Below are 26820 nucleotides of genomic sequence, written 5' to 3' on the forward strand. Positions count from 1 at the left end.
CCCTAAATTCCTACTTTATGTCCACAGAATTCCAACTAATTAAGATCAAATAATAAACCTACAATCAAAGAACACCAAACACTTGAGAAAGGAAAGCCACTATGACAGAGTCAATAGGAACAATAAACCACAGAATTAGATTCCTTCTACATACTGTCAGAGACCAAAAAGAGAGAATAGCTATGATATATAATGTTTAGAAAAATAAAAAGGTACAATCACAAAGATGACCTATCAGTGAGAGAGATTAGGAATGAACAGATAGAATTTAATAGAACTTTTAGAAATAAAAAACAATTACTAAAATCAAAGAATGAATAATTCTACTGATATAATGCAGAATTTGATTTTGTATCATTTTATTTAGAATTTTATAAATCTGAAGTCATATAGGGAGAGTGCTAAAGCATTGATAAAACAGCAGAAAACTTGAAATAATTTTATGTCTAATTGGGAACTGATTAAAGAAAAATGGAATGTTATGCAGCCATAAAAACTAATACAGATTTGTATCTCAAGACTATAGTATGCAATATAATAAATAACAAGGCATTAATTATTGTTTTAAAGAGAAATGCAAAACATGATGAAACGGGACTAAGCATACTAGGTATCTTTAAATAAAGTTTGTTTTAAAGAGTCTGATTTATGCAATTTTATAAATGCCTTTGAATAGTGATGATATTCTAATAGACTCTAAATATTTATACTCTGCTTTGATAAAAGATCCTCCATACAAAAAGCATACTTACTAAAGGATTCTCCAAAAGATACAAATTTTTAAGATAATTTGGGGCACACAGAACAAGAAAACAAAAAATAATCCAGAGCATTATTTCATAGTCATTATTCAAAATAGGTGTCAGTACTCAACATGAGATATTTTTAAACCTTTCTAGAAATCCCTCAATCATTAAAGAAAAACTGATATGCTTCCTCAAGAATAAGAGCCTATTACCAACAACGGTGGTGAAATCTATCTCAATTTCAACTTTTATTGCCAGCTTACATACTATTCTTTCAATAGATAAGTCAAGGTCAACTTTCTCACTATTGTACAACAGCATTTAGTAAGAAATAGTAATTTTTTTATACTTTTTCTATGAATGATTTTTAGTAATTTCATATTTTTAAGTTAATTTTTTTGAGACAGGGTCTCACTTTGTTGCCCAGGCTGGAGTGCAGTCGCACAATCATAGCTCACTGCAGCCTCAAACTCCTGGACTCAAGCCTCAGCCTCCTGGTTAGCTGTGACTACAAATGTATGCCACCATACTGGCTAGTTTTTTATTTTTTGTAGGGATAGGGTCTCATTATGTTGCTTGCGCTAGTCTCAAACTCCTGGCCTTAAGTGATCCTCCAGCTTCAGCCTCCCAAAGTGCTGGGACTATCTCTAAGTGTGAGCCACCGTGCCCATCCTTGATTTTTATTAGTTTTAAAGAAAAGCTTATTGTTGACCTTCAACTTGATAAACAGATGCCAAAATATTTTTTACATAATTTATATAACAAAACTCTGATTTCTAAAAGTTAGGCCCTTGGATTTTTTTTGTAAGCTTAGAAAACAAATGTAAAATATCCTCCCCACTACTTTTTAAAAACTAATAGCTTATACTGTCAAGACACAGAACTGGCAACCTTGATACAGTAATTAATGATAGTACATTCCCTTGGTTGCCACCCTCAGAGTATTCTAATTAAGCTCTATAATGACGTAGTAAAACGTTTTCATTATGATAGTTTTATTTATAAATAGAGAGTATCAAAGCAACCTAAGATTAGCTAGTCACATGTTTTTGATTCAAATACACTGAGTATAAGCATTAGGCAGGAAAAAGATTTCCAGACCTTCTGTGGGTTGTTTTGGGGTTTGGAGTGGCTATATTTTGTTTTTTGGGGTTTTTTTTGTTTTTTGCAGAGGAGGTGGGTATTGTGCTCAATATATAAAATATCCTCATCCTATAAAGGTACATGTACACATACAAAACTGATTTAGAATTTAATTTCGAATTCAAGTTTTGCAGCTTCAACCAGATTATGTGGTCCTTTGCACCTGTTCACTAGAAATAACTCAAAATAGCTACGTAATGTTTGAAAAACTCATTACTTGATACTAAAATGTATCAAAAACATATTAAATCACTAAATTGATTTGTGTGTTGTTCCATCCTCTTAAAGTTAAAAGATAACATTTTCATTAGTAAATGCAATGCCTGCAGGTCAAATTTATAAGTTTAGGTATTTAAAATAAATATATTTGAGTTGAATTAGGCTGTTTTCTACTTTAACATGAAATTTTATTAAGGAACACTTAAAAGAATAGTGAATACATTTATATATGATTAAAAATTTTTTAACCTTAAAAAAAAAGCCTAACCAGAAATAAGAGTATCAATCCACTACTACCCTTTTTTTTTCTCCTTTTATTTCATATTATGGGGGTACAAATATTGTTGGGTTACATATATTGCCCCTGCCATCCCTCATCCCCTCTGGGCCAGTGCTTTAAGCGTGTCCAACCCCCAGTTGGTGCACATCACACCCATTATGTAAGTATACCCCCTTCCCCTCCTCCCCCCCCCACCTGCCCACCACTCGATAAAAGGTTGGGTGTTTTTTTTTTTTTGACATTTTAGTTACATTGTATATCTTTGCCTCTCCCTAAAAAGGGTTAGAGGTATTCCCTTCCCCTCTACAATGCTTGCCACATCCTTAAGATGTGGCCTCCCCACCCCGAATCCCTGCTGCACGCTACCACCATTTGAGCAACAAAGTTTTAGTCAGTCAGTACCAATTTGACTACTACACTTTTTAAAGGGTATGTTTTCAAACTCCTAGAAGACCCATGTTTTTTTTTGTTGTTGTTGTTTTGAGACAGTCTCACTCTGTTGCCCAGGCTAGAGTGCCATGGCATCAGCCTGACTCACAGCAACCTCAAACTCCTGGACTCAAGCAATCCTACTGCCTCAGCCTCCCGAGTAGCTGGGACTACAGGCATGTGCCACCATGCCCAGCTTATATATATATATATATATATATATATATATATATATATATATATATATATATGTATTTTTTTTTAGTTATCCAGCTAATTTCTATTTTTTTTTTTTTTTAGTAGAGATGGGGTCTCGCTCTTGCTTAAGCTGGTCTCAAACTCCTGAGCTCAAACGATCACCCACCTCGGACTTCCAGAGTGCTAGGATTATAGGCATGAGCCACCACACCCAGCCAAGACCCATGTGTTTACCCACTTTTTTTTTTTTTTTTTTTTAAGTGAGAGCAGGGGGAAAAGGCTGAGGCAGAAACTAGCATGTGATGACTGCAGAGATTAGAGACTTTCTACTAAACGTCAAACTGAAATGACTATTAGAAAGAGCCAAACTCTTACATAAACTATTTTTAGAAGTTAAAGATTTAAAAAAAACAAACCAAAGAAATCCTACATAAAATGGATAGTCAATGGTATGAAGAGTATTTAAGATATTTTCTTACCTAGGCACTCTTGGATCATGCCACGTGCTCACACCAGTCTGCGTATGAAGGAAATACACCTGACCTTGTTGGGTTGTCCTCTGTTCTGTAAAATTAATCAATACTAATAAAAAAAAATATTCAAAATATCCAGATAAAAACAGCTATATATTAAAATGATATACTAATAGGGAAACATCTCCAAATTACCAATCTATTTCATTACAAAAATGGCTTTACAAACCATTTGTTCTGTCCCTTGGAAACAATCTTATAAATGGTGATGAGGGTCAGAGGCCAGCTATATAAAAGCTAACTAAACTCATAAGACTCAAATACTAAACATGTTGCAATGAAAAGTAGAAAACAAGATTGTTACAAACCAATAATTAAGAAAAAGAAAAGATAAAGAAATTATCTTTTTTATGTGTTAAATGTGGAGACTAAGAAGAACAAAGGCTCAGGGGGAGAGGCTGGCTGACTGGAAAGACTGGGGTTCACTTTCAGAAATTTTCAAAGGGTCTGGAGACTGATTTTTTATTATGCCTAATTTTAAAACAAAACTTATATTCTCTCTTTTTTGGACAGACATGTGTTCTGAAGACTACACTGTGGGCTTAAAGAGCCCCAAAACAGACAGCATACAGGAGAGAAACTCTATAGTCATAAACAGGAAAAGATGGAAAAATAACACAGTTAGAAAGTAGACTAAAGAGTAAGTGTGCCCACTGGGGAGAAAAAAAGTCAATGGTGAGCTGAACTCAAAGCTCTTGGGAAGAGAACAGGGAAGCCACGGTGAAGAGAAAAATCTATAAAAAGGGTTTCTTCAGTGTTTTGTAGTCTTTGTTTTTTTAAGTAACAGAACCACTTTTCCTTTAAAAAAATCTAATGAGAATTTTTAATATCTAAAATAAAGCTATTGCTAATAGTACAAACTTAATTTGTTTATAAATCTATAAAGCCAATAAATTTCAATTTTCTATGGTTAAAAATTATAAAAATGTTTAAAATCAGTTAGATGACAGCTGCAATAATTTCAGCCTTGGTACCCACTTTATTTGTACGTTTTGGTTGTACAAATTTTTTTTTAATCCCAATCACACAAATATTGTAAAAGTATAACCACCCCCACTCAAACAACTTGCTTTATAATCTCAATTAAAGAGAAATGGCAGGAGATACCTTATTCTAAGGACTGAACATTGATAACAACAGCTAAAATTTACTAAGTGCTTTCTATGCCAGACACTACGACAAGTGCTTCATATGAGATAATACAATTTATTTCTCGCAAATGCACATGGTTGGTACTGTTATTTTCCCCATTTTACAGAGGATAAAACTTAAGCCTTGAGAGGTTAAATAATGTGTTCAGTATAATGTGGCAAAGTCACAATATTCACCTAGGTCTCCCCAAGCCAATAAGAATAATCACTGTGTTGTAAATTAACCCGTGAGGCATAGAACAGTTAATGTATAATTTTTTTCTAATTCAAGAGTTAAAACATATTTAAAGCCGGGCGCCGTGGCTCACGCCTGTAATCCTAGCACTCTAGGAGGCTGAGGCGGGCGGATTGCTCGAGCTCAGGAGTTCGAAACCAGCCTGAGCAAGAGCGAGACCCCGTCTCTACTATAAAAATAGAAAGAAATTAATTGGCCAACTAATATATATAGAAAAAATCAGCCGGGCATGGTGGCGCATGCCTGTAGTCCCAGCTACTCGGGAGGCTGAGGCAGGAGGATTGCTTGAGCCCAGGAGTTTGAGGTTGCTGTGAGCTAGGCTGACGCCACGGCACTCACTCTAGCCTGGGCAACAAGCGAGACTCTGTCTCAAAAAAAAAAAAAAAAAATATATATATATATATATTTAAAATTAAAATTAGAATCATGCATTTGCAGAACATTTTTTAAAAATATTTTGAGCAAAAAGAAAACTTAGAGGAGGCAATTCCCAATGTTGGTCATTAGGTGTCACCACAGTCCCAAATAGTTTTTCTACAGTCAGTGTTAAGAGGGCAAGGATGTAACCTTGGCAGGCAAGGATGTAACCTTGGCAAGCAAAGAGAAGACAGTCGAGTTCATACTACATATAAGTCATTGCAAGATGTGATTAATTTTAAAAGTTCTGCATTCAACTAGGAGAAGATTCATGTCATCTTCCACATGAAATTCTATAATTCTAGGAATCTATATATTATAATATTTTATACAAACAGAAGTGACTAACTCATTTAGAACAATCCAATCACTCAGATAATCTAAAACTATAGACAATACAAATATATGAATACCACCAGAAATATGCTTTTGAAATAATTTCTAAATATGCACGCCTAGAAAATGACATTGCAGGTCGTTGGACTTCAGATTACCATTATCAATAAAAATATCACCTTACCTTTATATAGTGCGTATTTACAAAGTAGTCTCAACATCATCTCATATGCTCCTCAAAATACCCCTGTGATAAGGCATTCATCTCATTTCATTATAAAGGAGCACAAAAGCTAAGGTTAACTGACTAGCCAGGTCTAACTGTTGTTTAGGTATTCTGTCACTTCAAAGATTTTTCAAAGTTGGGAAGTCTTACATTTACTTTTACTTTCATGTAGAATCCTTAAACCCAGATTAATAAACTTTTTTTAAAGTTGATTTTCTTAGCAAGCTAAAACAGTAAACCATACTTTATTTCTCCTTTGCTAGATGTCATACCATAGCCTTCTGGTAGGTCTGGAGGAGTATGTAAATGTGTCCTGCTCATGTAATTTCTATGTCGTTGTGACCTGACTCTCCTTTCTGCCAATCTGGGATCCGAAGACTGTCCACATGTTGCACCATTTGTTCCACTAATTGGAGTGTTCTCATCAACAAAGCAGCTAAGAGGTCTGCCGGGACTAGAATATTCAGATGCCGGTCTATTGAAAATTAACAAGAAAAAGAAGTTATCAATTTGGATATCAAAAGTAGAGTTCTCTAGACAATGTATATACTGCAATAACAATCATTTATCACGTAAGAAAATAGAATGACTAACACAAATAAGATTTTAAGAACTCGGCCGGGCGCGGTGGCTCACGCCTATAATCCTAGCACTCTAGGAGGCCAAGGTGGGCAGATTGCTCGAGGTCCGGAGTTCGAAACCAGCCTGAGCAAGAGCGAGACCCCGTCTCTACTATAAATAGAAAGAAATTAATTGGCCAACTAATATATATAGAGAAAAAATTAGCCGGGCCTGGTGGCGCATGCCTGTAGTCCCAGCTACTCAGGAGGCTGAGGCAGAAGGACTGCTTGAGCCCAGGAGTTTGAGGTTGCTGTGAGCTAGGCTGACGCCATGGCATTCACTCTAGCCTGGACAACAAAGTGAGACTCTGTTTCAAAAAAAAAAAAAAGATTTTAAGAACTCTGAGTTAAAAGCAAACCTGAAGTCTCTAAGCATCAAAGAAACCCAAGTGATAAGCATGTCCTCAATTATGAATTTAAATTATTTTATATAAAATCCACATATACTGGGTTTTGGTTTTTGTTTTTTTTGCAAGGGTACTCGAAGCAGATTTGCACCCAAGCAGCAGCTGGACTCGTCACAGTTCTATCTTCAGCTTCATGATGTTTCCTTTGGCCAAAAATGCACTAAGCCATCTCCAAGTTCGAAACATTCAGCAAACAATGGCAAGGCAAAGCCACCAGAAACAAATACCTGATTTTCATGACAAATACGGTAATGCTGTATTAGCTACTGGAGCCACTTTCTGTATGAACATATGTAGCAACACAAATTGGAATACAATGGAACCTGTCTCCTGTTTGCAGAGTCACCCCAAAGGAGTGGAGAGAGAAGTAATCATCCCAGCTGATGTAATACTGATTGTTTCAAAACCAATTCATAATTGATGCCAAGTAAAAGCACTGTGTACCCATTAAAATATGGCATTGAAGAAATAAAGTACATTTGAAACCTAAAAAAAAAAAAAAAAAAATCCACATATATTGAAGATGTGAGTACTGGCCTATAAAGCACTACTTGATGTAGTTACAGCCTACTTCTCAGACCTGATTTCCTACCATTCTCCCTCTCACTCTGCTTCTGCCACACTGATATCCTTTCCTGTTGTTCCTTGAGCCTGTCAAGGTCATTCTACCTGAGAGCAGTAACTCTTCCTTCCACATGGAATACTCTTTTCTCCTACTCTCCCTAGGCCTGGCTTTGCCATTTAAATCAGTTTACTACTGCCTCCTAAGTCACCTAGTCATTTGATAGTGTGTATCAACTTAGTTCCTCAGCACAGCAATTATCTCTGATATTTTTCCTGTTTATTCACACCCTTGTTTTTGTCTGTCATCTCCCACTAGTTTATTGAGAAGGGAAGGAAGTCTGCCTAGTTTATTCCCTATTATAAATATTCCAAGTACCTAGTGCTTGACATATATATGTGCATAGCTCAATAAATGTTTATTGAATGAATATCATTCGTCTCTTAAAGGAGTTTCCAGCCTTTAAGATATTAGAAAATAAAACAATAATCAAGAGTTCATTTTTAAACTAATATTTAAAACAACCAACTTTTTATACCTGTAGAAATATATCTTAGCAGTTAAATGCATTAAAAGGAAATGAGCACCACTTAAACACTGACACAAGCACAAATTCATTTATGCTCACATATAGTAAAAACGGGTCCTGCAACTTCAATAAAACTCTTGGCAGTTTTGTATTAGAAATGCACTCTCAAATAAGATTTTTCCTGAGAATCATAATGGAATAAAGAAAACTTTGTGATTCAATGAATTAAACAATAAATCCCCAATAAATAACAGTAGGTATAGCTAATGAGGAGCATTTCATATTCTATGCCTAGTGACAGTCCTGCTCAGAAGGAAAAAGCCAAGACAAAACATAACACTGAGCAGAGATGATAAACTTTGTTCTTACTTTAAAAGGGGCAGGGAGCAAGGTTCAGCCAACTTACCCTATTTGTTTTCAGTTACTTAAAAAAAGGACCGACTTGCAGTTTCCAAAAATTGTCTTCCATTCTGATGTCTTTATAAATTAAGCTCCATAAAGAAAGGGACTATAACAGCTATTCTTCAAGATTTAGTTCACAGATTCCCCTCCTTCAAGAGTTTTCCTTAGCGAGTTCTAACCACCTCCTTACCCCTACTCTAAGTTAGATGTCCCTCCCACCATGTGGTCCCAGAGCATCTGGTTGTCTTGATCACAAACCTTACCTAGACCTAAGAGAAGATAATCATCCCATCATATGACTGAAAGAATGGAGACCCTATATGTGTATTTTGTTATAGCCATTCAATAATAGATTCAAACATAAACTCAAAAAAATAAACAGAAGATTCCCAGAAATAAGATGGCTCAACTTATTCATTTAACTTATTCAACAAATATTACGTCTCATTGTAGAGCTACAGTAACAGGATGACCCTGTCAAGCACCTTTGTTGAAGATCTACAGCAGTACACTCCTGAGGGAAAAAAAATCTAGTAAAGCTGACAGATAAAACAGAAAGGGACTTCAAGAGGGTGACTAGCATAGACCTTGGGAAACTATTTGTGTGTTCTTACCGTGTTGGGCGTTCCCACTGTGTAGTTCTTGTAATGTGGTTTAGATACTGGATTCTTCCAGAGGCGGTTCGCCTTTCTTCCCAGCTTATATAAAAATATTGAAACATAAGGCATTAATATGTATTAATAGGAAGCTGGAACACAGAATGTTTTCAACATAATTAACAAGCCAGTAATACATCTGTTGTTATAAATCTGGAATGCCAAATTGAAATATTAATTCACAGAATACAGAATTGTTTCACCTTATTTTAGAACTACAACATATATTTTTATGGAATTCTGAAGCTTCTAAAATATTTATACTGAGAAGTGACAAATATTTTCCATTAGCCAAATTCCAAGAATGTTTTAATAATGTCAACACCAAAAGTATATTAATTCCTCCAGAATATTGGGATAATGGCTATACTAAAAACATATTTAAGCACAAAATTAAGGACATAAAACTAGTAAGCAGAAGACTAAAGATTAGAACCCAGGTAGTCTAAAAATAAAAATTACACATAATTTTCTTAAAAACTTAAATTTCACTAGAAAAACATAAAAGCTTTATAAAGCATTCAGCCTTCCCAAACTAATTTTTTAAAAATCAAGAATGCCACTTGTCTCTCAACTCTTTATTATAATTCATATAATAAAAAATAGGCAAATGACTATAGAAGTGTAGTAATGTTAATATTTCTACCAAAATATTGGCAGAGGTTAGATGGCATTAAAAAACAGAAAATCGATATTTAGGTTTCCTCCCCTGTGATTACAATTATAGTACAATAATTGTACTATAAGTTTAGGATAGTAAGACTTACATTGCTGTACTCTCTCAATATTAGTTATTTCACTTTAAACTTTCCCTTCAAAAATATTATAATCTACCTCACATCCATAAAAGAGTTAACAGATCTAGAAGCTAAAGTGATCTATTAACAGTGAATTATAGCGATTTTTAAAAGTTTAAACAAAGTGAGCAAATACCATAGCTTGGATGTACAATTTCTTATGAAAACATTTCAGTCAAAACTCAACCATTTATACACATTAAACAGATGCAATTTATTGTATGTAAATTGTATCTCATTGAAGTTAATTAAAAATACTTTGAAAGTTAAAAATAAAATCAGAAAAGTGTCAGTATTAGCATTAAACAAGGAGAGCAATGATAAAGATCTGACCCTTGAAATGAAAACTCAGGTTTGTGCATTCTGACTCTGCCACTTACTCTGTGGCTTTAGGCAAATTACTTAACCTTAGTCTCAGGATTTTTTAATCTATAAAATGACGGAGGTTAACAATAGTAGTAGCAGTAGAAATAATATAAGCTAATTATTAAACACTTATGTGCAAGACACTGTGCTTTATATGAATGACTTTATTTAACCTTTCCAACAGTTCATGGGGTATGTATTGATTATTCATCTGGTTTTATAAAAAATATAAACTGAAACTTACGGAATTTAAATAAAATTAAGATCATAAAGTCAGTAAGCAGAAGAGTAAGGATTAGAACCCAGATGGTCTAATCCTAGAATCATAAGCTATATATTGCCTTCCAAGATGCTATAAGAATTAAGTGATATCATGTATATAAAGTACTTATAACAGTATCTGACACATACATGTTTAATAAATGTTACTATGTTATAATTGCTATTACCTAAATTCTCTATCCTATCCCTCTTAAATAGAGCAATGTTTCAAATTCAGTACATGTCCTGTTTTGAATAATTTAATCAAACAAAAAAGTTGTTCTTTTAAATAGATAATATTTACAAGAGAGTTATATTTGTCAAGAAATTTCATTTGTCTCCTAGGCAAAACTCTATTTTTTGAGACAGAGTCTCAACTCTGTTGCCTGGGCTAGAGTGCCGTGGCATCAGCCTAGCTCACAGCAACCTCAAACTCCTGGGGCTCAAGCGATCCTCCTGCCTCAGCCTCCCGAACAGCTGGGACTACAGGCATGCACCACCATGCCCAGCTAATTTTTTCTATATGTTTTCAGTTGTCCAGCTAATTTCCTTCTATTTTTAGTAGAGACATGGTCTCGCTCTTACTCAGACTGGTCTCAAACTCCTGAGTTCAAGCGATCCTCCCACCTCAGCCTCCCAGAGTGCTAGGATTACAGGTGTGAGCCACCGTGCCCAGCTGGCAAAACTCTTAAAAACCAAATTTAACACATTTAATTCATGGCTTTTATAAATTTGTTGTGACAAGATCCTTCACTAATTTTACCAGTAGAAGGAAAATCTACATTCGGGAATTGATCATAGCAAATTCCTAAAGCATATAATAAACACTAACTTATTCTCATTCTTTTAAGGATATCATCTACATATTTCTCTAATGATTTTAGTGATGTTAGCTTACCCGTCTGGTAAATCATTATCAAACAAGCGACTGCAGTCCACAACTTGTCCTCCTGTGCCTATTCGGTCTCTGGACTGAAGACTTACTATTAAACAACAGAAACATTACTAAGATTCATAGAACTAAAAGGAACTACTTCGATCTAAAATTTCTATCTTCAGAAGACATTTGGCTTATTTTAATACTTTAGAATGAACTTTTTGGTCTCTACTAAAATCTATAATTTCTTTTCCCATAGTTTTTTCCCTTTAGGAGTGACATTACAATTTTACAGTTTTCTACACTTTACCATGTTCACAGAGGAGAGTCTAATTTGGTTTTTGACACTATAATGGTACAATGCAAAGTCACTACTGCACTTAAGAAGCATAATGTATTAAGAGCATATTCATGTACAAGAGTTTATCAAGTTCATATTAATTTGGATTTACCTCTTAATAATATGACCATCTTAAAAAAATATATTGGATTCTGGCAAGAAGGCAATCTTTGGATTTCATAAGTATTAACCGTATAGTATAAAACCACCCCTATAAACTTGGAATCAATAATAAAAAACTTGGAAGCAAGAGATATAAACACTAGAGCAGGCTCTACCAACTAGTTTAGCACCAGAACCTTGAACAAAACCCTTAATATATTTAAGATTTAGATAATCCCAATCTGAATAATGGGAAAATTAGGTTAAATGATATCCCTGAAGCCCTTCCTTTTTGCTCTGGTATTCTTTTAATTCTATTTTTGGCAACTCTCCCAAAAGATACAAGAGGTACAGCCAAACCTGACTATATCCCAACTTCTTAAAGAATTAATAGGTTACCCTATAAAGTATAATAAGGATCCTTCATTCAAGGAAGGATCTCAAAACTCGGAAATCTTCCAGCTCTGTAAAAGTTTCAAAAAAAATCAGAAAGTTCAGAGCTCCTTTATATTAAGTCCCATTTATAAGAAAGAACACTGTAACATACCTCTTCAGTGAAGGTAAATATTTAATGAAAACTATACTAGAAAACTATACTCAATCAATTTTTATACAGACAAAGTAAGTGAAGTACTTATCAAAATGCAATCACAGTAGAAACAATGTATTTTTTTGTTTAAATAACATTAAGGTTCAAAGCTAAAAAATTTCATGGGCTTAATTTATATCTCCAGAATGCTATATATTACAGAACACCTAAGCAATCTGTAGGTGTTTTTAAATGGCCTAATTCTAGCAATATATGAAATGAATCTTAGAAATACTATGTTTATCAAAGTACTGTCTATAATATTAAAACATAAAAAACAACCTAAATATCCAACAATAAAGGACTAGTTAAATGAATTATATGTCCACCATGGACTACCATACAATATTAAAAATGTTATAGAAGTATAGTCATGGGACCAAAAAAAAATGTTTATGATAGATTAAAATAGGTTACAAAATTTACATGGCAGGAGTTCAAGACCAGCCTGAGCAAGAGCGAGACCCCATTTCTCAAAAAATAGAAAAATTAGCTGAGTGTGGTCACAAGTGCCTGTAGTCTAAGCTACTCAGGAGGCTGAGGCAGGAGGATTGCTTGAGCCCAGGAGTTTGAGGATGCTGTGAGCTATGATGAGCCCACTGCACTCCAGCCTTGGAGACAGACTTAGGCTCATTCTAAAAAAAAAAAAATTGCATGGTATAATCTCATTTTAAGAAGAGGTATACATTAAGGTGATAATGATGATTATGTGTATTCTTTAGGTTTTCTGTCAATATTTAGATTTTATTTTATAATAAAAAACTAAAAAAATGTCAAAAAGGGTGGAAAAAGTTGAATAACAGTTTTAAATGCAAGGGAAAAGGTTTTATACCTCTTGAATTATCTCAATTTGGAAGGTTTTCCCCCTAAGGTAACAATTATAAAAAGTGATAAAGCAAAGTTGTACAAAGATGTTTGCAAGTTTAAATGTTATAACAGCAAAAAATAACTTAAGTTCAATGATTAAGTAATGATATAGCTATATAATTCATTCTTTAAAAATCATTAATTACAAAGATTATATATAAATACTAAAAATGGTTATAGTAAGTGGAAAAAGGCAAAATAAAAATTTTATACTCACTGTAATTAAAAAGAAAAATATATAGAAATACATGTAAATAAAAATACTAGGAGGGAATATATATTTTTTTTCTTTTTTTTTTTTCTTTTCTTTCTTAAGCTTCCATAATCACATGAGGAATATATATATATATATTTTATTTTTTTTTTTGAGACAGAGTCTCGCTTTCTTGCCTAGGCTAGAGTGAGTGCCGTGGCATCAGCCTAGCTCACAGCAACCTCAAACTCCTGGGCTCAAGGGATCCTCCTGCCTCAGCCTCCCGAGTAGCTGGGACTACAGGCATGAGCCACCATGCCCGGCTGATTTTATATATATATATATATATTAGTTGGCCAATTAATTTCTTTCTATTTTTATGGTAGAGACGGGGTCTCCCTCAGGCTGGTTTTGATCTCCTGACCTTGAGTAATCCGCCCGCCTCGGCCTCCCAGAGTGCTAGGATTACAGGCGTGAGCCACCGCGCCGGCCTTGGAATATATATTTTTTAAAGTTAGTCTTCTAGTATACTTTTCTTCATTTTCCAAAAAGATGTCAAATATATCTATTTACAATTATTTGTAGAGGGCTAATTCTGCAAAAAATGAAACTCCTCATTTTTGAATGAGAGAACTACAGGATCATGTTTGAGTCTAGCCTAGCCTGCCTCTCTCTTATTAATGGTCCTATTATGAACACCAGTGTCACCTAAGAGCTTTAAATAAATATACGTATACACACACACACTTAAAACACTTGTTTTTTTATGTAGTATACTCCAGTAAGTATTATTTCTAATGTCTAACAAAGGAAAGTCTGTTATTTATATAAAGGCAAATAGTAAAACTGTTTTGTTACTCCTAGACATTAATTGGCAAGCATTATGTAACATATCAAATCAAATACAATAGGAAGAATTACATGTGAAGTCTTGAACTCCAGGATTTTTGAAATTTTTTTACCCCCTTCCCAATCTAATAATTACAGGAATTGTTAATAACACTGCAGGTATAGATGTTTCCCTAGGACAACCACAATAGGGCTTTGTTATGTGGCTACTATGGCAGTTCCTTAACTATGAACCCAATTCATTCACTGCCTTGTACTTTTGGTAACTAAAACCTCTCTGGTGGGTTCACAATGAAATTATCTTATTTTATATTCTCCTCTATCATGATGTGTAAGATTGCATTTTTCTTCTTTAAGAAGCCTCCAAGGTGTCCTCTTCAGTGTTCTTCCACACTATGAATCTTGATAAAAATCTCAACTCATCAATTCTTAAGAAAGTCTCAGGAAATTTTATACCTAGCCTTTTCCTCTAGGTTAATTCAAGATAACCTACCAGTCCAATAAGTGCCTTGAGTAAGGTAACAATTTCTCCCTTTTTCCAATCAGTGTTACAGTACCATTGCTCATCCTGTTTTTTTCAATTAGCACAGATTTTAAAACTGAAAACACTAAACATTAAACAAAGAGTTCAAAATATTCTCTTCTTACTCAAAAACTAGTTTGAGAATTATTTTCAGGAAACTTTACTATCATCTATAAAGTTTAAAAAAAAAAAAATTCCTTCCTAAAGCATCACTTGTTCTTTCCAACATTAGGAGTTACTAATTTTTTTTTTTTTTTTGAGACAGAGTCTCACTTTGTTGCCCAGGCTAGAGTGAGTGCCGTGGCGTCAGCCTAGCTCACAGCAACCTCAAACTCCTGGGCTCGAGTGATCCTTCTGCCTCAGCCTCCCGGGTAGCTGGGACTACAGGCATGCGCCACCATGCCCGGCTAATTTTTTATATATATATCAGTTGGCCAATTAATTTCTTTCTATTTATAGTAGAGACGGGGTCTCGCTCTTGCTCAGGCTGGTTTTGAACTCCTGACCTTGAGCAATCCGCCCGCCTCGGCCTCCCAAGAGCTAGGATTACAGGCATGAGCCACAGCGCCCGGCCGCTAATTTTTTGACATTAAAATTAAGTTAATCTAAATCCTAGGTTCACTGTTGGAAACATTATACATGATTCATATTTAATTCATGCTAATACAATGACACTATAGCTATGATATTTTAATCTACAAGGTACTTAGACATTAGGTCAGTTTTAATGAGGCCAAAATTCACATAACTGTAAATTCCACACTTACCTACTATCTGTCCTCTAACTGTATCATTGTCATTTGGCCCAAGTTTGCACAGATCCAACCTCTGATCTATTTGAAATCAACCAAAAGAAAGCAATCAAAAAAATTAGCTGGTATCAGAGATTCTAGTATCTATAGAGTGACAGTAAATTTCCACAATTCACTAAAAATCATACCTACCATATAAAGAATGTTTTAATTACAAAGTAAATGTTTAAAATTCTCCAACTGCATATACAATTAGTATAAATGTCTCAACAACTTTTGATAAATTCAGACTTCAAAAACCATGAAACAAACCAACAAACCAACAACCAACCAACCATGAAATACTGGTGCATCATATTGCCAATAGACAACTACTTTCTCTCCAAAACTTTCAGATCACTCCAGAGTGAGTCTTGGCTTCCCACTTAATAGTTATTGGTTACAAGCAATTTATCCCAAGCCTTGTTTTTCTCACACGTAACAATGGTAACTACCCTCATATTTATTAAGGATTAAATCATATAATTACGTAAAACTCTCAACATAGTGCCAGGCACCCAAGTGTTCAAAAAATGTTAATTGTCATTATTACTGTCATTTTTTAGCTAACCATTTCAAATGACACAGAAAGTAAGAATTAATAAGAAGCCAAGAACAAACTGTAAGATCTGTGCTTGAGTCAGTTCTGTTACTAACTCATTAAGGGGCAACTCATTTATTCTCTCAGATGGTTCATGTGTAAAATAGATGTCACACTGGCCTGACCCTCAGAGTTACAGTGAGAGAAAAATGTCACTCATAGCATGCTGGGTTTACTTTGATTATAGCACTTTTAGCTGAATTCTCTTACAGCTCTGTTCCATCTGTCTACTTAAATAACTGTGAATCAGTAAGAGGATGAGACCATATCTTAGTCTTTGTATTCTCCACACTAACCTGGTTTAGAATACAACACCTGGTGGTCAATAAATATTTAAAAATTAAATACTACTACACATCAGAAAGGTCAAATAAATTAATTCAATGAAACATTTACAAGCAGCAGAAAAAAAAATCCTTGCCCCTAACCTATAGCCCCTGTCTATCCAGCCAAAAATACAGGCATTTTTTTTTCCTTTGCAAAATAAATGGATGCTAAGTTGGCTATACAGTGGAATTCGACAGCAATTCCTCTTCTATTCAGTCCTCCCAATGTGGCATGCTCCCCTTTGCCAGCAGGCCTTCGCCCTTCCTTCTCAGGGCAGGATCCACGCCTTTTTCACCTTTATATTGCCAAGGTTTAGAAAAGTACCTGGCACATTTAGGATTCAATAAATGTTTGGTGAAATGGACCAGGGATAATGTCAGACATTTGATCTATAAGTTTTCAGTCTGTCTGCTTGGTCAGGTAATAAAACAGTTTGTTTTTATATGCAGTTCATTTTTTACAATCCCAATATCTTCTCCCTTCTGTTGGTCACCCTGTCAACACAGAAATATAAAAATTTCTCAGATGCCTTTAAATTCCTCTTAGAACATCTAGCTCAATTTTCTACCTTTTTCTTTTTGATATTTATATTATGTCAATATTTACATTTCTGGGTTTTGGTATACTACCTTAAAAGAAATCATTTCTTACTGTAACATTCAATACTAAATTTACTGTTTTTAATTTATTAATTTCCTTAGCTAGATTTTATGTGAGTTTGTTTAGCACAGGCATCTGAGCTAAAATCCATGACACTAACAATATTTTTTATATAAAAAAGAATTCTGTAGAAACAATCTGTTAAAAAAGATATTTCCATATGGCCCTATGGAAAGACCCCCCAAAAAGACTCTTTGTCACCTGGGTTACATGAATTATGTATACACTAAGTCAATTTGTCAATCCATTACGAAATCACTTCTAATGTCTTGATCTTGGTCTAACCTTCTAAATATCCAGGTTGGTGATAAACTGATCTATACTTAATTAATATGGCTGTCTTCCCTGTAACTTTTAATTTTGTCACAGCAGTTCTATATAATACCATTCTTATCCACTAGTAATTCCCCTTTAACTGCCACTCCAATCACCTAAATAAATACTCACTTCATTGCACAAATGCACCAAAACCAGAGAAGGGTACTAAGAAATTTAAAAGGGCATATATACCTTGACATCTTTCTTTTCATTCTTTTGGATATCAATCATTTATTTATTTTTGTTGCTGTTTTCTGAGACAAAGTCTCCCTCTGTCCTCCAGGCTACAGTGCCGTGGCGTCAGCCTAGCTCACAGCAACCTCAAACCCCTGGGCTCAAGCAGTCCTTCTGATCCACCTGCCTCAGCCTCCCGAGTGGCTGGGGACTACAGGTGCATGCCACCACACCCGGCTAATTTTTTCTATTTTTTGTAGAGATGGGGTCTTGCTCAGGCTGGTCTCCAACTCTTGGGCTCAAGCAATCCTCCCGCCGTGGCCTCCCAGAGTGCTAGGATTACAGGCATGAGTCACCGCGCCAGCCTCAATCATTCCTTAACACTTACAAATTCACTGGAAGTGAAGCATCAGCTCTAATTCAGCTGATGTTTCATTTTTTTAAGTCTATAAAATAAATTTAGACCAGGAATGCTACAGACATACATAGCATATATAGGAAATTAAGTTTCTGGAACCCTGCCAACATATTTTTTTTTTTAATTTAAAAAGCACTAGTATCTACTCACAACCAGTGTCTTTGAGGCGGTTGATGGCATTGGAAAGAAGACGAACACAACCAAGAAATCCAGCACCTTGTTTTTTATGGATCTTCTTGTGATTCCACACACTGATTGTAACTGAATCAGACTTTCCAATATACCTACAAAAACAAAATGGGTGCATGAGTAACTTAGTAAGTTACAGGTAGTTAGCGTAAAATTTCTTTTTTTCTTTTTATATTCTAAAGTCACAATTATGTTTCAGAATATGACTAGGACATGCAAAATATGTTTTGAGTTCAATCAGTCCACAGGATTTAATTTAAATTTTTAAAAATCTTAAAAAGTAAAATATAAAAAGAATTTTTAACATATCTTCACCATATCTGCCAATCCCAAGCCGGCAACAATTCTTGTTAGGAAAAAAGCTATTTTAGTAGCTAGTGTCTACTAACAATGCTAGGGGGGTTGATAATGATTACTTCTTTCTAAGAACAAAAGTTCCAAGAGAACTATTATCACAGTCACATTTTAAAGTACATTTCAATGACATGATCTACTACCTCAAAGACTACTTAGTTCACTTTCATGGGACATTGTCAAGGCTGACAGACCAAAAATCTGACCTACCTGTTATATTTTAAAATGCTGTAGAACAAAAGCTGTTTGTAACGCTTTTCCCCTGCTTCTTTCCTGCATGCAGGCCTTGAGCGAGCAGGACTCTTGCAGATTTCACTTCACTGCCTGCAGACAAGCAGAGCAGGGAAAAGCGTTACTGTACTTGTCTGTGCACACCTGCAAGTATGTAAAAGCTCTACCATAGCCAATTGTTAACATGGCATCAACCCATGAAAAAAGATAATAAAATAATGTAATTATATCGAGTAGAATGCTAAGTACTTCAATGACTCTAAAGAGGTCAAATTTTTGGTCCAGCAACCTTGATCTTAAAGTATCATTGAGTAAAGCAGCAATATCAGAAAAATTCACCCTGCTCTTTTCTCCTCCAATGTAGCACCCTGGAAATATGCAAAAGAGAAACCCCTGGGTAGCTGGTTAACATTAACTGTAAAATAAACCCTAGCAAGCACATGAAAAGATATTCAACATCTAGTCATTAGGGAAATGCAAATCAAAACCACAATAAGGTACCACTTCCTACCCACTAGAATGGCTTTAATTTTTTAAGGAAAACAGCAATTATTAGCAACAGAGAGATAAAGAAAATACCCTGAAATCTTCCAGTGGAAAACAACAATTATGAAAGACCAAAATCAGGATAGTAATACTCTAAACCTGTACTATCCAAAATGGTAGCCAGCAGCCACATGGGACTATTGAGTATTTCAAATGTGTATAGCTCAAATTGAGGTGAGCTGTAAAATAAACACTTGATCTCAAAGACTTAGTAAACACGCATGTGTATATATACACACATATATATAGTTCAATATTTTTATGCTGAAATGAGAAACTTTTAGATATACTGAATTAAGTAAAATATATTACTATCTTAATTTCATCTGTTTTTTACATCTGCTAATGTGGCTACTAGAAAATTTAAAATTACAAATGAGCTCCCATTTGTGGCTCACATTATACTCCTATTCAACTGTGCTGATCTAGACCTAGAATATAATGCAGCAATGTATTCAACATTTGGAGGGGAAGTGATATCCCACCTAATAGTCTATACTCAGACAAACTACTAATCAATTAAGACAACAGGCCGGGCGCTGTGGCTCACGCCTGTAATCCTAGCTCTCTGGGAGGCCGAGGCGGGCAGATTGCTCGACGTCAGGAGTTCGAAACCAGCCTGAGCAAGAGCGAGACCCCGTCTCTACTATAAATAGAAAGAAATGAATTGGCCAACTAATATATATAGAAAAAAATTAGCTGGGCATGGTGGCGCATGCCTGTAGTCCCAGCTACTCGGGAGGCTGAGGGAGCAGGATCGCTTGAGCCCAGGAGTTTGAGGTTGCTGTGAGCTAGGCTGACGCCACGGCACTCACTCTAACCTGGGCAACAAAAGTGAGACACTGCCTCAAAAAAAAAAAAAAAAAAATTAAGACAACAAAATATATTTTCATCTGTGTATTCTTTCTCAAAATGACAATGGAAGACAGATTTTGCCAAAACAGGGGAATAAACAAAAAAAAAAATAGGTTGTCAAAGGAAATTCCCAACATAATGATAAAGGCAAATCCCAGGACAAATGTGCAGCAGGTCTTCGAGAACCACCAGACCAGACTGGAGCAAGAGGACAGAGGCTCCAGGAGGATTATCTCCAAGAAGAAAACAAAGCCAATGGAATACCTGATGGGACTGAACATATGGAGAGATATTTAATTCTATAGGTGAGTCTGGGAATTAATGAGATAGATAACAAACTAAACAAATGGCAAAAAAGTTATTAACTTCAGAAAAAAACAAAAGTCAAGAAAGAAAATATAATCCTTATGCCCATGTGACCCAGCTATATTTTCATAATCATAATAATATAAACATGGAACAATGATTTAACCAAAAAGATTCATGTAATTATACTGGAGAGCTGGAAAAAGGAAGGAGCATGTGAGTATTGCAGGAGTGGGGATGACGGATATCAGTTTTAAAAGCTGAATCACCTTCTAAGGTAGGAAATTTAAAAATACCTAAAACTAAAAAAAAAAAAAAGTGATGCTATAAAATAAGCAACTTATCTACAAACAGAAGAAAATACCAGAATAAACACCCAAAGTTATTAAAGCAGTAACCTTGAAAATGGGAATCAGAAATGAGAACAGAGCAGGGAACTATGGTTTTCCATTAAAAGCTTTATAGTATCAACTGCCTTTTTAAAAAGGTGCATATACTCCTATGATTAAAATAAAATTTACAAGAAACTACCCCCATAAAAGAATGTCTATGAGTGTAACCCCAATTCTGATTTCTGGTTTCCTATTTATAATTGGCCTAAGGTGAATTAATATCTTTATTTAATTGAAAAAAGGAAGGGACTCTTCTATACCATGAGCCAGTTTTATTTTGTTCTTCAGCGGATTATTAAGGGTACCTCATCTTCCAAACCTATGGAAAGCTATCAATAAATCAAAGCACCTTCCTCCTGGGTTTTGTACATTTTCTGAGAAGGCCAAATTAAACCACAGATGAAAGTCAGATCATTTCCCATTATTCTTCTCAGACTACATCAGATAATATTAATTCTATGTTTCATTTCAAATTAATCATTTAAACCTACAGGTCATAGTGCTGATTCCACTTTGGGTCAAGTGTATTCTTCACAGTATCTGTAGAATGGCATTGCCCAGAACCATCAACCACCACCTTAGCAAATGGATCAGGAAGTCCTGTGGAAAAAAGGAAGAATTTTTTTTAAATTAAAGAATATTTTGATATGTAAGATACTTCGTAATTATATAAAGATTACCATTTGCTACAAAGCAAAAGATTATTTCATTCTTTAATTCTTTTTAAAAAGCTTAACATTTAACTTATAAATGAAAAGTGGTCTACTTTAAAACAGATTAAAATTATCTCTACATTAAATACCAAAACTGTTTTCCTTGCTCCTGTCTCAAAACATCCTCAGTTTAAACTACCAAAGTCTAGAGGTCACCTCATATGTAGATGTTTTATTTATTGTTACCAGTCCTTTAACTCCAGAAAGGTGAATGCTTAAAACATTCATAGCTCTCTCTTTCCAAATATTTCTCTTGGTGGTTCACTGAAATAAAGAGCTTATTAAAGGTTTTCACACACGAACGTGGGCAACAGAGAAATTAAATTAGCCAACAAGGCCGGGCATGGTGGCTCATGCCTGTAATCCTAGCACTCTGAGAGGCAGAGGTGAGCGGATCATTTGAGCTCAGGAGTCTGAGACCAGCCTGAGTAAGAGTGAGATCCTGTCTCTACTAAAAAATAATAGAAAGAAATTAGCTGGACAACTAAAATAAATAAATATATATATAAATAAAATTAGCCAGGCATAGTGGTGCATGCCTATAGTCCCAGCTACTCAGGAGGCTAAAGCAGGAAGATTGCTTGAGCCCAGGAGTTTGAGGTTGCTGTGAGCTAGGCTGACGCCACGGCACTCTAGCACAGGAAACAGAGTGAGACTCTATCTCAAAAAAAAAAAAAAAAAAAAATTAGCCAACAAGTTTTATTGAATAACTACCATGAATGATGAGAGACTAAAACAAAAAATGTAATACTCTGCCTTAAAAGAGGTTACTATATAATTGGAGAGATAAAAATACTATATATGAAAAAAAGAAAACAAAAAAACCTGAGAATAAACAAGTGATTGACAGTACTGGTTATAATGCAAATACTTGTAACACCATGCCAGGTACTATTCTAAATAATGCATATATCTCTTTAATCCTTACAAATAACCCATGAAATAGATACTGTTATTGTCCCCATTTTACATATGAGGAAACTGAGGCACAAAGGGGTTAATTAACTAGTCCAAGGTCACACAGAAGTAAGTGGCACAGCCAGGGTTTAAAATTTAAATTCTAAACCCATGCAATACAGTGTGGCTATCGACTTCATGCTCTTAACTACTATGCTGTATTATACCTCTCAGTTACTGTGCAGTTCAACAGTGAGTACAAGTAAGAAGAGGTCAGAAAAACAGGATAACTGTTTGAATTTGGATAGTAAAGAAAAGGCTGTGGGGGACGGGAGGGACTCATCTGGGCTTTAAAGGACAAACAGGAAAAGGAGGACTTTCTTAGCTATAGGAAGAGTGCCAAGGAGGGTATAAAAATAAAGTATTTGCAGGGCTTTGAAGAGTCTCACTAAAGTATCTGTACTAAGGTATAAAAGTAAACACTGTTGGAGAGAGACAACATCCAGCGAGAGGGGATTAAAGTCAGAAAATAGGGCATAGGCTGATTGTGGTAGATTACAGGGAGCCATTTTAGATTCTTGAGCACGGCAGTGGATACAGTCATATTTTTCTATTAGTGGTATTCAAGGCAGACTAGGAGAAGGAAAGACTAGAGGCACATGAGACCACCTGTGAAGCTGTTGTAATCATTCAACAGTAAGATGAGATGACCTTGAACTAGAGAAGTTGCATGAAAAGGGGAATGGCAGCCAGGAGCAGTGGCTGCCATTCCCATAATCCCAGCACTTCAGGAGGCCAAAGCAGGAGGACTGCTTGAGCCCAGGCATTCAAGACCAGCCTGGGCAACATAACGAGACCCCATCTATAAAAACAGAAAAATTATCTGGGTGCAGTGGTGTGCAGCTGTAGTCCCAGCTACTTGAGAGGCTGAGGCAGGAGGATCGCTTGAGCCCAGGAGTTCAACATTACAGTGAGCTATGATCATGCCACTGCACTCTGGCCTGGGCAACAGAGGAAGACCCTGTCTATATTTAAAAAATAAGGGAAAAGAAATGACAGTTAAGAGAGCTACTCTGAAAGATCTAACGTGAATAAGACATTCATGTCAAATATCACACTATACTTTTCCATCCAAAGCAATAATAAAATAATGGTCCTTTTTGACAAAAATTTAAAAGTTAGGAGAAAGTAGAACTAAGTGTTAAAGAGACAAAAATGATAAATTACATGTTAGACATACTAGGATAGTGCAGATTTCCTGTGTACAGCTGAAAATACTAGAACTGGTAAGTATTGATGACTGGAGAAAATTTGCATATCAATATCTATGTTAATTTTTTAAGTCAAGATACTAATTTGCCAAGATTCAAGGAACAGATGGAAATCACCTATCAGTTCCCCAATGCTACGATTCTGTGATCTATCACCTTCAAATAAAGGAATATGAAAATTTAAGTGTTAAGTTTTAAACAAACTTGGTAAGTTAGGGTATCAAAACTATTTAACTAATTGTTCTTGGAGTTTAGTGCTATTCGTACTATTTCAGTAACATAACCATTTGTAAATGTGTTATTAATTTAATAATGGAAGAATATGTTACATCTACCTTCAATAACATTAAGTATTTTCTCCTGGGAAGAATGCATTCTATCTTGTTCTTTTGATTCTACTATCTAAATAAACACAAATGTATGTTTGTAAGCAAAAAACAAACAAAAACTGCATTTCTAGCCCCTCTTGGTGTTATTTAACTAAAGAACTGGCCAAGCGTGGTGGCTCACGCCTGTAATCCCAGCATTTTGGGAGGCCGAGGTGGGGAGGACTGCTTGAGCCTAGGAGCTCAAGACCAGTCTAGGCAACACCCTGTCTCAAAAAAAAAAAAAAAAAAATTAGCCAGCTGTGACAACGTGCACCTGTAGCCCCAGCTATTGGGAGGCTGAGGCGGGAGGATCGCTTGAGCTCAGAGGTTTGAGCCTGCAGTGAACTGTGACTGTGCCACTGTACTCCAGCCGGGGCAACAGACTTGAGACCCTGTTCCTAAAAAATAAAGAACTAAGAAAAACAACTTTTTCCACACAAAAGGTGGAGCCACACTCTAGGTCTGGCTTCCAGAATCTTAATTAAGCAGGAAAGTCTGAGTCCCAGCTGCCTGTTTCTCTTCTGTCAAACAACAAACCAGAATACAAACTCAATACCTTAACAAAAAATACCTAAGTTCAACTTAACCTGATTATTCTATAAAAATTTAACTTGAGAGTCAAGTTACTATAATGTGGCCAAAAGCTATCAAGTTTTCTGAAGTTAGTGAGACCTCTAGTGGTAAATATGAAGTGGCTAAAGTATTTTCCATATTTTTAAAAATTTTCTCAATTCTCCCTAATATTTCTGAGAATAGCTAAAGCTCAACATCTTTTTTTTTTTAAGTTACAGGGTCTTACTCTGTCGCCCAGGCTGGAATACAGTGACATGATCACACCAAACTGTAACATCAAACTCCTGAGCTCAAGCAATCTTCCTGCCTCTGCCTCCTGAGTAGCTGGAACTATAGGCATATGCCATCAAAGGAAGCTAGTTTTGTTTTGTTAAGATATGGGGTCTCACTGTGTTGCCCAGGCTAATCTCGAACTCCTAGCCTCAAGCAATCCTCACACCTTAGCCTCCCAAAGTGCTGAGATCACAGCTGCAGTCCCCAACCCCTGGCCAGCAGATCAGTTTGGGTATCGGGTCTGTGGCCTGTTAGGAACAAGGCTGCACAGCAGGAGGTGAGCAGCGGTGAGCAAGCAAAGTGTCATCTGTATTTAGTTTCCAACAGCTCCTCATCGCTCTCCACCTCCTGTCAGATCAGTTGGGCACTAGATTCTCATAGGAGCTCAAACCCCACTATAAACTATGAAGGTGAGGGATCTAAGTTACACACCTCTTATGAAAATCTGATGCCTAATGATCTGAGGTGGAGCAGAGGCATGACGCTAATGTTGGGGAGTGGCTGCAAATACAGATCATCATCAACAGAGAGGTCTGACTACACAATAAACGTAATGCGCTTGAATTGTCCTGAAACCATCCCACTACCCCTACCCTGGTTGGTGGAAAAATTGTCTTCCATGAAACCAATCCCTGGTGCCAAAAAGGTTGAGGACTGCTGGATTACAGGCTGAGCCATCATGCTCTGCAAGAACCTCTTTACTGCATAAATACACTTATTGAGCTGCAAATAACAATGAAATAATAATTTCAATTTAAAAGTGAGTTACTTTCCAAAGAAAATAAAGCTTCATTTTTTATTGGATGAAAGAAAAAAAATTCAACCAACCCATCTTAGTTCTAAATGACTTTAAATGGACTCCTATAAAACACCTTAATACATTATATTACACACTAATTTTTTAATATTGCATAAAAGATAGAACAAATTTGACACTAATGAAAACACTACTTTAAAAAAAACACATAATGGGCCGGGCGTGGTGGCTCATGCCTGTAATTCCAGCACTCTGGGAGGCTGAGGCAGGAGGACCGCTCAAGGTCTGGAGTTCAAAACCAGCCTGAGCAAGAATGAGACTCCGTCTTTACTAAAAACAGGAGGAAATTAATTGGCCAACTAAAAATATATAGAAAAAATTAGCCAGGCATGGTGGCGCATGCCTGTAGTCTCAGCTACTCAGGAGGCTGAGGCAGAAGGATTGCTTTAGCCTAGGAGTTTAAGGTTGCTGTGAGCTAGGCTGACGCCACAGCACTCTAGCTTGGGCAACACAATGGATAAAGAGATATGTGATAAAGTTAATGGTAGAATCTAGACAGTGAGTGTTCACTATAAAATTCTTTTACCTGTTGCTTTATGTTTGAACTTTTTCCTGCCAAAATTTTTGGGGAAGTAACTTATTTTTAAAAGCCAGCAACCTTGAAAACAGTTCCAAGATAATGGATTAACAAAATTTTTCTCACCAACAGCAGTGCCTTAGAATAAATATTATCATCTCACATACAAATTATTCTACAAAAGATAACACATGGCAGATTTTTTCCTGTAGTGAAAAAAATATGTATCTATTTTATCACCCTATAGTCATGCTTCATATTAAAATTTATTTTTCTCATTCAACACGATTTTACCTTAATCACGAGCAAAAACCTAATTATATTTTACTATTAATAACTGTACTCTGATCAATAAACACATACTCATTTAAATTTA

At 35.5% G+C, this 26820-nt stretch overlaps 1 protein-coding gene and 1 pseudogene across 2 annotated transcripts in view; one reads left to right on the forward strand and one right to left on the reverse strand.

Annotated features, from left to right (window-relative positions):
• The window catches only part of SMURF2 (SMAD specific E3 ubiquitin protein ligase 2), a 94585-nt gene that overhangs the window by 26111 nt on the left and 41654 nt on the right, over nt 1-26820 (reverse strand). The window contains exons 3-9 of one of the 2 annotated variants that reach the window (XM_012747458.3): nt 21507-21615; nt 18293-18426; nt 15621-15686; nt 11412-11496; nt 9048-9131; nt 6186-6388; nt 3495-3579 (exon numbers count right to left, since the gene is read on the reverse strand). In XM_012747458.3, the coding sequence (XP_012602912.2) occupies nt 3495-3579; nt 6186-6388; nt 9048-9131; nt 11412-11496; nt 15621-15686; nt 18293-18426; nt 21507-21615 (766 nt within the window). Of the gene's footprint in view, nt 1-3494; nt 3580-6185; nt 6389-9047; nt 9132-11411; nt 11497-15620; nt 15687-18292; nt 18427-18895; nt 19003-21506; nt 21616-26820 lie in introns of those variants that run through there. The other variant, XM_075994684.1, reaches the window with a different exon arrangement.
• On the forward strand, nt 7074-7311 carry LOC142861966 (cytochrome c oxidase subunit 7B, mitochondrial pseudogene; annotated as a pseudogene).

The sequence above is a fragment of the Microcebus murinus genome, chromosome 18 (assembly GCF_040939455.1).
Source record: "Microcebus murinus isolate Inina chromosome 18, M.murinus_Inina_mat1.0, whole genome shotgun sequence".
Taxonomy (NCBI): Eukaryota; Metazoa; Chordata; class Mammalia; order Primates; family Cheirogaleidae; genus Microcebus; species Microcebus murinus.